Source organism: Staurois parvus, unplaced genomic scaffold, assembly GCF_062004578.1.
Source record: "Staurois parvus isolate SC_StPar_1 unplaced genomic scaffold, SC_StPar_1.0 ptg000304l, whole genome shotgun sequence".
NCBI classification, from domain to species: domain Eukaryota; kingdom Metazoa; phylum Chordata; class Amphibia; order Anura; family Ranidae; genus Staurois; species Staurois parvus.
This window is the reverse complement of record NW_028318100.1, coordinates 1453115-1465298: the sequence shown is the minus strand read 5'-3', so window position 1 is coordinate 1465298 and position 12184 is coordinate 1453115. Positions and strand designations below refer to the sequence as shown.

At 41.0% G+C, this 12184-nt stretch overlaps 1 protein-coding gene across 3 annotated transcripts in view; it reads left to right on the top strand.

Moving 5' to 3' along the window:
• MBOAT7 (membrane bound acylglycerophosphatidylinositol O-acyltransferase MBOAT7) overlaps nucleotides 1-12184 on the top strand; it is a 598958-nt gene that overhangs the window by 442315 nt on the left and 144459 nt on the right. For all 3 annotated transcript variants that reach the window (XM_089683323.1, XM_089683324.1, XM_089683322.1), the window contains one exon: nucleotides 2987-3347. In XM_089683323.1, coding sequence (XP_089539449.1) covers nucleotides 2987-3347 — 361 coding nt within the window. The remainder of the gene's footprint in view (nucleotides 1-2986; nucleotides 3348-12184) is intronic.

Sequence of the window (12184 nt, the reverse complement as noted above, 5' to 3'; positions counted from 1 at the left end):
AGGGTTGCAATTTTGCTGCCACCCTTTATTATAAATCTGTTTTTTGGCTGTTCTTTGATGTTTTTCTTGCTTTTCATGCTTCAACAATGACCTATGGTAAAATGGCGCTTATAGCTCCGCATATATGCACTTTACGTTTATAGTTGGACACTGGTCTACGGGAAAATGGCGCACATTCCCCCGCACATGCACATTGCACACTGAATATCGTGGAAATAATGGTCTCAACAATGGAACTTTATAGATGCTTCCATGTATATCTTGGGATTTTATCCCACACAGGAGGGTAGAGAGCTCTTTGTATATGCACTCATGTAATAACCCACAGAAAAATGGCACTCGCTGCGTTTGTGCAATAGACACGTTGACCTACAGAAAAATGGCGCCCGAGCATGCACACCACATGCCTATCATTGGCAAAATGGCGCCCACATTATACACCCGATTCATTTCCGTATGTGCTTCGGAATTGTATCCTATCCATAGGGGTGGCATACTTTCTGCATGTACACTCATGTAATGCTCCTTAATAAAATGGCACTTGTGGCGCTTGCGCATGCGCAGTAGACACAAATACACGTCAGTCTACAAGAAAATGGCGCCCAAGCGCCCGCGCACTACATATGGATCACTGGCAAAATGTCGCCTGCTTAATTGAGGCAGGCGCCCACACACTGTACATAGAACTACTCTGACGTCCGGCTGCTATGGCACTTATCCCTTCTGATGATGTACGTGTGATACGAAACGCGCATCAAGGAGGAGCTCCTGCAAGCCGTGACGTCACGCCGCCGGATCACGGAGGTCCGGCGGCCACCCATTACTACCAGCTGGTCAGTGTACACCACAGTTTTATGCTGCATTCAAGTTTTTACTGCATTTTTACTCATAAGGATTGACCTTATCACATTACCTTAACAAAGTGTATTTTTACTTTTAAACTTGATTTCCAATAAATGTATCCATATTTTGATCAAATTACTACACCGTGGGTACTTTTTTCTGCTCCACATCGAGCATTTAACCCCCCAGGACCCCCAGGTGACCATCCCAGGGCTCAGAGGAGAGCTGTATCCAGCAGATCTCATCCGTTGCCAGACCTTTAAGGGGACCTCTAGAAGTTCCATTACCCACTGAGGAGTTATCCATTCCAGGCTACATCCTATCCAGGATCGAGGGGACCTCTGTAACATATGACATAAATGCGCATTTATATTGCGCCTCTGGTGAGTGTGCAATTTACCCATCATTGCACGACACCGGATCGTATGTCACTGGGATTTTATCAAGTCCCCTTCTTTCAATTGATTTGTGGTTCCATCACCATTTTTCACTCTTTGGACTTTTAATAGCACTGTGTATTACGTAGTTAGTGGATGTGTTTGTTTTTAATTAATACACTACACAGGCGTTAAGGACATTACTTGTTGCTATTTATACACCAATTACGCACCTTGCCCACAGTTATATTGGTCATTCTGATATCTCTGAACCGTTTTTATATACATCATAAGAAGTGTTTGTCTATTTTATATCTATTGTATTTGTTTTTAGCGCTGCACTAATCTCATGTTTATATTATTGTCTATTTATTGTATTTGTAAAACAAATCACGTTATTTCATACTATACTGGCACCTAGTGTTCTGTGTCCGCACATTTCTAGTCACAGCTGTTACACAGTATACCAGCATTTGGTATCCAAAAGAGCACTGCAGCTCTGTGCACTGTGTGACACAAAGAAAAAAAATGTCAGGTGGCTGATAGGCCAGCCGGACTCCTGCACCCCCGCCCTCATCCTCAGTACAAACCTCCACAGTAAGAACACCCCTCAATGTAGATTCCCTCTTCCCAAGTACCTTCCTCAGTACAGAACACCCGACTGCAGGCCTCCCTGCAAATGCAGACCCCTTGGTACATTTACTAAAATTAGTGCACACAATTTGGTGTAGCTGTGCATTGTATCCAATCGGCTTCTAATTTCAGCTTGTTCAATTAAGCTTTGACCATAAAGCCTAGAAGCTGACTATACTATGCTCAGCTGCACCAGATTTAGTGCATGCCACTTTTAGTAAATCTCCCCAAGGTGTCCTGACAATGCATAACAAAAACCCCCAAATAATCCCCCCTTGTGTATTGTTGCTGTACTCGCTTTTGCCATGATGTGAGATGTGAAGTGTAATCCCCAATTCTACTGTGACTTCATCTTTATAGTTTTTTTATAAACAGGTAAAAAACCTGTAGTTTTCATTTCAAGCATAGCTATACTTCTATTAGAAAATAGAAAAAGATGATTACAGATCGGGCAATGTGTTCATTTTCCCTGTTTCTTACTCAGGACAGAAATGTGTCTCAGCCTGCTAGGCATGTCATTACAGAGGATGAGAGCATTAGTCTGGGGCAAGTTCCAGAGCACTGAACTGAATCTTACACTCTCGCATTCTGCACATGTGTCATGATGCCATCATGCAAAGATAAAGGGTCCCAATTTAACGCTGTCTAGATGGATATCTGTAAGCATCAATTTTGTAGAATAAAGCTGGCCACAAATTCTTTTTGGGGGGGGTTGTTCATTCTTCTTTTTTGTTTTTTTTGTTTTTTTTCTTTCAGCCATTGGTCTGGTAGATAAAAATCTCCCCTGTTGAGACTTTGGGGTTGATTTACTAACAGTAAAAATACTGTTCACTGCAAGTGCAGTTGCTTTAGATCCAAGGGGAAGCTCTGAAATAAGGCAAAGCTCTGCTAATTTCTTCAACAAAAGTCGATCTAATAATCAACCTCTTTTGAGCAGGGATGCCCACGCATCAATTGAAATTTGACGGGTCCCTGCTGAACCAGCCAAATTGTGATCCATCTATGGCCAGCTTTTACAGTTATCTTTTCAAACCTCAGTTACAAACAACTTTTATACAAACACTTATGTCAGTGCATATCTTTTATCATGAAAAAAGTTAAGACTTATTATATCTTTTTTTTTTTTTTTGTAGGACCTTTTTATCGCTACAAAACTTACCACGACTGGCTACATCAAATTAATGCTCAAGATATTCCAAGCTGGAAGCCCATGATAGCACGGATGAGACCTGCACCAGTATTTGGTGTTCTGTTTTTTATAGTCTCCTATTATTTTCCACTTAATTATGTTAAAATGGATGAGTTTTATGAGCAAGCCTTCCTATTTCGCCTCTTTTACATGATTCCAATCTTCTTCGTTTTTCGAATGCGTTTTTATGTTGCCTGGATATTTGCCGAATGTGGTTGCATTGCTGCTGCCTTTGGTGCCTACCCTGTTGCTGCAAAATCACGTTCTGGAGGAGGGCCAACTGTGGAATATGCTCCCCTAGAAAGGTATGTTAACAAATGTATTTGAAGTGCAAGTGCACCTTTGTGGTAATAATTGATTTGTTTGTTCCTTGTGCCTAATATATTAATTAACAACAAAGTCAGTATCCCTAAAAATCTTAACTTCTATACAAGGCATGCTGGCTTATACTCATACGAAAGCTTTGCAAAACCCCAAGGGTTGTGTGTTTATCTGTGTATGAAACTTTAAATGTGGATCTCTGTTATGCTGGCCACACATGGTTTGAAAAAATGGTCGAATTTATAAAGATCTGCAGAACTTGCATGCAATAACACCATCATTGTATCAATATGTGTTTCAATCATTGACGTATCAATCAATACAACATAAATGGTACATTTTTTTTGTATATCTTTTACATTTTAACACGCGCATGCGCTATTGATTTTTCATTGAGAAATTGAAGGAAAGTTGAATGTATAACCTCATTCAGAAATTGAAGGAAAGTTGAATTGTCAGAATCCTACAAGGTCATAGATGAGCTGGTTGGAAGAAGTAAAATATTATTAGCCATATAGGACACAGGCAATTTAATCATTATGACTGGGTTATACAGTATGTTTCAATATTCAAAAAAAGGGTCTAGGAACTCTAGGGTTCCTCCAAAGAGTGCTTGGGGTTCCTAGAGTAGATGGCAGCGGCAGATTGATTTTCTGCCCTGCAGTGCCTGCATAGTTCCATCACCAATGTCGCTCATGAAAGCATTGTTCCTACTGACCATTTAATGTCACATTATTTTATTTAATACTATATTTACAATTTCATGGTAATGCTAATGTACCAAATCTTGAATTGTGTGTGTAAAATTATCTTAAGTGTTCCTTTTTGTGTCAAAGACTGGTCTAGACTGGACACCAGGAATAACATCAATAGTGTACATGTAGGGATGAGCTGAGTGTTGAGAGACAGAGAGAATATATGCTTGTGGCCAGAGCAATAAACAATTCTCTTTATTGTGCAAACACACACAACACTAAAAAACATCTCCACAATCCCCCAGCTGTACTAATACTGAGACTGATTGCTGCTTATGTATAAATGTAAACTATCAGAACTGCTTGGTCATTGTAAACGATAGTAGAATCAATTATCCATCGATAGTTATGATCCCAAAGTGTTGTCAACCTCCTAGGATAACAATGGTAACACTAGGATTCCATAAATGGGTCACCACAAGTAGCGGGGGGCTCGTGATTCCAATAGGAGAGGTAATTGTCTCCCATCTACTATACCAGATTCGAAGTGTTCAAGAACAACAATGTATGGGTCTCCAAGCTTGTAGAGAGTGGGGGGATAGAGCTCAAGTGTAGTCCAAAGGAGGGGAAGGTGGTTGCTGCATATACATATATATTCAACACTTCCCTCTAACGTCCACCATAGGGTACGCCATCCAGAGGATGATAGTTGGAATGTCCTATTTAAGATCTCCCTCACAGACTTGCTGGGAAATGGCACATCTCCCACTTAAAAGCTAGACATGTCCATCCAGGAGGAGAGACTCTCCACAGATATATGGAATCACTGCTCAACTGGTAATATAGGTCATCGTTTCATAGGTTGGCGACTTTTAAATAAAAGTTGCCGTCATTTTCAAAGCCCTTTGGAAATGTGCAAAACAGGTTTAGAGTTACTTATAGTAAGTTCCATACACTTATTAAGGCCATGCAGCAATCATATGGTTTTCTCAGGATGGGGCAGTGGAGATTTGGCCATCCTGACTGGTTTTGCCAGATAAGCGGGCTGCCTCAGAGGTAGGCTGGTGTTTGTCTGGCATGCTTGCAAACAATTGGACCTAAAATGGCCGCCAGACATCTACCGTGCACACGTGGACTCCATGATGTCACGTGCACTCACTCTGCAGCGTACCGTGCATGCGCCATCACGTTGCGCGCATGCTCGGATCCCTGAGTGCCATATACAGTGAAGGAAAGGTATTTGATCCCCTGCTGATTTGGAATGTTTGCCCACTCACAAAGAAATGATCAGTCTAAAAATCGAATGGTAGGTGTATTGTAACACTGAGAGACAGAATAGCAACAAAAATTTTTAAAGGAATTCATGTCTAACAAATTATGCACTGATTTGCATGTTCATGAGGGAAATAAGTATTTGATCCCCTTCACAAAACATGACTTAGTACTTGGTGGCAAATCCCTTGTTGACAATCACAGAGGTCAGATGTTTCCTGTAGTTGGCCACCAGGTTTGCACACATCTCAGGAGGGATTTTGGCCCACTCCTCTTTGCAGATCCTCGCCAAGTCATTAAGGTTTGGTGGCTGACGTTTGGCAACTCGAACTTTCAGCCCCTTCCACAGATTTTCAATTGGATTAAGGTCTGGAGACTGGCTAGGCCACTCCGGGACCTTAATGTACTTCTTCTTGAGCCACTCCTTTGTTGCCTTGGCTTTGTGTTTTGGGTCACTGTCATGTTAGAACACCCATCCAGCCCATTTTCAATGTCCTGGCTGAGGGAGGAAGGTTCGGGGCACAGTTACTGATGGGGTGCTGCTTTTGCGTGAGTGCTGCGTTGATGGAGTGTGAAGAAGCAGTTAAACACAGCAAGCTAAATATGCCTTCTCTGCTTTTCACAGGTAAATGCACTTATCTCCTATCTCCACTCTTAACTAGAAAAACGCATTGACTCCTGCTGCTTTGTCTGGGTAAATGCACTTATCTCCTATCTCCACTCTTAACTAAAAAAATGCATTGACTCCTGTTAAATTCAGAACAAATAGTGTATTTATATTTTAGTATATATTGACCAGTTCTCACCTCTAGCTGCACCCTTTTTTTGACTGTAGTCTGTTTCTGGTCTGTGCTTGAGAAACATCCCCCACTATTCATGTGATCCTTATCAGTTTCTAATTGGGATGGAGAAGAGTGCTCATTTGAGCATCTTCCTATAAATTTAAACCAGCTTATGGGGGAGAGCACTGATGGGGGGCACAGTCGCTAATGGGGTGCTGCTTTTGCGTGAGTGCTGCGTTGATGGAGTGCGAAGAAGCAGTTAAACACAGCAGTTGAACTAAAGCAGAACTCAAGCAGCAGGAAGATACAACAACAAGAAACTCTACTGCATGCTGGACAAACTGCAAGCAAACACCCTGGGAAACATCTCTTACAAGTCTGAGTCCCACTCCGTGTACCTTTTTAATATGTCCCCTCTACTCCTCCTTTTCATATTACTTTCCTGCGTTCCCAAAATCTCACTTCTCTACCCCTCTGCTCCACCCCAAAACTTGTACATCTCACCCTCACTGCTACCATCTCCCTACTACTGCTCTCATCACCTCCTGCTGATACTTCACACTCCTGCTGACCCAAACACCAGGACTGGAAGGCATGTGCCCTCGTGTACATCTCACTCCCATGTTACTTTCCTCACCCTTCTTCTCCTAACCTCTGGGGATATCTCCCCAAACCCTGGTCCTACACTATTTCACCCCCACACCAGGCATCTTCTTTCTTCCGTGAATAGCCACAATCCCCTCAATTTAATATCGGTCCCCGTGCTCCCAAAAACCAACCTCCCTTTTTCATGTGCGCTCTGGAATGCCCGCTCTGTCTGTAATAAGCTATGGTGGTTTATGTAAGGATTTATTCTACTTATAAAGGGCGTGTCCCTTTCCCTTAGATGAAATATTACAGTGCCTCCAGCCGTTAAAATACGGCAAATATTTAGTAAACCAATAATTTGGACACCTTGATAATTTGATCACCACTTATTATTATACCTTGAATTCTTTTAGCCAGTATGATTTCGTACCATACACACAAAATTTGCCTTATAATAGATAAATATAAAAATTTATTTATGTACAAAAATTATATATATATTAACACAAAATGCAAAAGACTGGTGATAAATGAATATTGATACACACAATCAAAGATATACCCTACCAATGTAATACACAATAATAATGTTTCTAAATAATTAAATCAATATAACAATTTCTAAATGATACTGATTAAAATTTAAATTTATTAATAACTAATAATTTCGAGTATCTCAAAGGTTATTTTCTCTCATTACGTGGCCATAGCAATGGAAGAATATATTCTCTGATAAATTATACTCTGATTATTAATACTTAATAAATTATGAAATATGAAAAATTTATAATATGACAACAAACAATTTTAACAGTAAAACAGGATCTCTCTACATATATATAACTACCCAATATAGTTGTGATACACTAAGGTAATTCTATGACTCTACACAGCAGAGAAAATAGACAATGCAAAATTAAACGGACAGTCTCACCACACCCGGAATTCAGACTATGAAACTCTCCCATGGATTCAGCTGGCAATGGAGCGCCTTTAGAATGATGTCACAGGGCAAGTGATAGATATTTAGTATGGGAGAATGTAGGAAATTAGGAGTACAGAGATTTAGCAATTTAGTAAAGTTTTGGAAGTTTGAAAGGATGGAAGAGGGGTTATAGAGAGGTCTCTTCAGATGTCTTCCGATTTTCTTCTAATGAGGTCTTTCTTCAGTCAGGTTTTTTCTTTTGATGAGTTTTTCTTTTCTAAAGGTGCATGGGCTTTTAAACCAACTAACCCATTGTTCTAAGATACCCTCCCACCAGGCTTCCTGATTGGCTAGTTGAGAAACGTATGTACATAAGCTATTTCTCACCTATCCACCAGGTGGCGGTCTTGTACCATAGAACAATTTGAGTATTGATGATGACTCATACCTCGGGTGGAACTCCATGTAATTTTAGGTATTAAATATACGTCTTATCCAGATATATAGTTGATCATAGCTATAGTGTTCTAAATAAGAACCATGGAATATATGTGTATATTCAGTTATTCCTCCCTGAAATACAAGCTTGTGTGAAAGCATCTGTTTCCTGATAATACATACAACTGATGCTAACTCACAATATATCTTACTTTTCATCATCTCAATACTCAAGTTAGTGATATACAATTCCCATTGCTGAATATTTGGTGGTGTGTGAAACCTATTCTTTATAACATCTATAGATACTATGCTTTTGTAGTAATATCTTTGTGGTTAGATACATTCAATTCTTAGCCTTAAATGACCGGAATTTAACTTTTAGTCTTAAAAGTGACACATTAAACCGATGTTTGTCCATTGTAAAGATGAGAGGCAATAACCAGGTGTCCTTGTAGTTTGAACAGACCATTTGAAAAGACTGATATCTCACCAGTCTCCTCAAGGGTTGTTTACGCTTCTCAAACGTTACTATAGTTTCACTTGTTGGTGTGGTGATTCACCATTTGAAGGTTTAAAGTCTTATTTGGCTGTTTATTTAACTTTTTATATGCAGTCTTCCCGACCCCAATATACAAATAGTATTTATTTACAGTCCAAACAATCTATTGTCTTGTAAAAGAACTCACTTCACTCATTATGTCCATTTCTTAACTAGAGTCCTTCGAGGGTTCAACCAAGACAAATTAACTCTTAACATCCGGCTATGCTGAGTTGCTGTCATATAGGATTATGTCTTGATAAAATCATGTTTTTGAGATGTAAATTCAAAAGGCCCACAACAAATCCCCCTTTTTTTGGGGTACAGGCACGTATAGATGGGTGTCTGTGTCGCAAAACATGAGTGGGACTTTTGGCTAGGGTGATCGTTCGTCTTCTCCGATGGGTGAATGAAATAAAGAATTTTTTAATAATAAAAATGGCAGCGGTGATGCTGGTTTGGTCCTCAACTTGACTTGGCGTCTTTAGATGGACACTTCTGATGACGATCCTGCTCTTGTGATGAGGCCGGTCTGGCCTGGCACATCCACCTTGGGGTCCATGGGTCCTCCGCACGACAGGTCTCTTAGACGGTCTCATAGGCGGGTCTTTTCCTCTGGACTGGCCCTTGGTGGCCTGGGACATCAGGTTATCGTCTCCGGATCGATCTCTGGCATCTGGTCTTTCCCACAGGACAGTATAGCTTCCTTCTAGGGTCTGGTCATTGACACCTCCGATCGCCGGTCTGGTCATTGTCTGGGCCTTCCTTTCTAAATTATTAAAATGAACAGTTTAAGTATTGGATATATATAAACTTATATTACTGGATCCTGTAAGGCAAAAGATGAATAATATGTTCAAAGGAAATTTAATAATGATCTCAATATCTCCAGATAGGAACTGGTGGGTCAGTCTTCCAACAACTGCAATTGAGACTTCGGATGGCAAGCACGTAATTGGTTGATGTGCACCCATCTATCACTGATTTCACCATACCGGGTAACCTGCAATTTATATGCGACCGGAGAGATTTTATCAATGATAGAGAACGGACCTTTCCAAGATGGAAGGAATTTCCGTTCCTTGATCTGGTCTCTTGCAAAGTTGTATAGATAGACCTTGTCACCAATCTCATATTCCTTCTTGGAGGTTTTGAGATCATAGTATGTCTTAGCACTAGTTGCAGCTCTTTCCAAATTCCGCTGGGCAAAGGCAAAAGCATATTGCAGATGTTTACGTAAATCCTCTATGTACTGGTGTGTGGTGGTGGCATTGATCAAATTTTGATCTGTAGTGCGATACAATAAGTGCTGGGGCAGTACCATCCGTCTACCTGTCATCAGTTCAAAAGATGACATTTTTGTAACTGTATTCGGAGTAGCCCTCAACGCCATCAGGACCAGTGGAAATTTGACATCCCAATCTTTGCCTGTTTCCTTAACAAATTTTTTAAGGACATTAACGATGGTCTGATTGTATCGTTCTACACCACCACTAGAGGCTGGCCGATAGGCGATATGCAATTTCCTTTTAACCCCCAAAATTTTCCACAATTTGGCCATCACTTTGCTAGTGAAGTGCGATCCTCTATCAGATTCTATCCTCTGTGGGAGACCAAAACGTGAAAATACATGATTTATTAGAAAGGCAGCACATGTCTCGGAGCTATTATTTGGTGCTGGTATACACTCGACATACTTGGTGAATAAACATGTAACTGTTAACATATACCGATTTCCTCGTGAAGATTTTGTTATGGGCCCAATAAAATCCATTTGAAGGTCTGACCAAGGCATACATATCCCCCTTTTCTGGAGAGGTGCTCTGTGAGTTGGCTTGGTAGGTTGAAATTGGGGACATATTAGGCAACCTTGGCAGTACTCCTTCACATCACGTAACATATGAGGCCAGTAGGCATAATCCCGCAGGATCTCATACGTGATCTTCTCTCCACGATGACCGGAAGTAGGAGCATCATGGGCATGCTGTAGCATCAAACCTCTAAATTTAAGTGGGACGACCCATTGTTGTACGCCACCCTTTGAGGTTCGTATCAACAATCCCTGGTATAAAGAGAATTGGGATTTGGATTTTATTAAGATACGTAAATCCTCCTTCCCACTACATACTTCCTTATTTATGGGATTTTGGTTGGGATCTTCTATATGACTATAAAACAAGCCAATTATTGGGTCTTCTTTTTGGGCAGTAATTAAATCCTCACTAGGAGAATCGTGACTCCATTGTAATGCATTTGGATCACCAGCTGTTCTGGCCTATTGCCTGGTGACAGCTTCAACCTGTACGGTACCTAAAAATTGATCAATGTCTAACAGTTCACCGGTGATTGCCCCTTCCTTGGCTAGAGAATCGGCCAGATCGTTCCCTTCTTTCTCGGCACCTAGAACCTTGGAGTGGCCTTTGGTCTTCTTGAAGTGAAGGGTGATATCATTGGACCTTACCAGTTCATCGATGTGACAAAAGAGCTTACCATGTTTCACGGGTTTGTGATTACTCTTGTTCATGTTGTTTCGCTTCCACCTAGGAAAATACTCCACAAAACTATTCTTGACATAATTGGAATCGGTTATGATGGCACACTCTTTAATTTGAACTCTATAGCCATCTCAACTGCTCTAAGGATTGCAGTAAGTTCAGCAACCTGACTGCTTTTTGGTCCAAGTTTGTAGCCCACAGAAATTGGGGTGACACCTTGGGTCCAAACGATTCCAATACCTGCCACTAGTTGGAGCTGTTCCCCATCCTTGTGATGAAAAGCAGAACCATCCACATATACACACGGCAGCTGTTTACAGTATTCTTCATCATAAACCTTGTAGGGAGAGAACAGTTGTTATTCCAAAAAGTCAGTGTCCGGGGCCTCCATAGCAGGCGTAGTTGCGGAACAATCATGGAGCTCGGCTAGGCCCTGGGCTACTGGACTTTCCTTGTTCTGTTTGTACCGAATTTCAAGAGGCCACCCTTGCAAAGACAAAGTCCAAGCAGTGATGCGGCTATTAGACACATTTCCTCCCTTGGTACGTTCACTCTTTAAATACTGTAAAGGCTGGTGTGCCGTTTCAACAATGATTCTCTCTCCCTGAATGTAACTGCGGAAATTCTGTAATGCCCACACGGTGGACAATAGAGCTTTTTCACAGTCACTGAACTTTACTTCAACCGGGGACAAAGTTTTACTGGCATAGGCAATCACCTTACTGACATCATCACGTTTCTGGTAAAGAACGGAACTCATACTTACCTGCGTAAACCCTGTCTCTAGATAGAAATTTTTACCCCCTTCGGGATATCCGAGACACGGGGCTTGTGTAAGACGTTCCTTTAACTCCTTCATGGCGTCTTCCTGTTTCTTACCCCACGACCATCCGACATCCTTCTTCAGTAGGTGAAGCAACAGCTTGCTTATCTCGGCGTAGTTATCAATAAATTTACGCGAGTAGTTTACCATACCTAGGAATGATCTCAATTCTTTAAGGTTAGTAGGGACTTTACAGTTCAGAACCGCCTCAACCTTCTTCTTTTGTGGGTTCAAACCTTCAGCAGTAACTTCATGGCCTAGG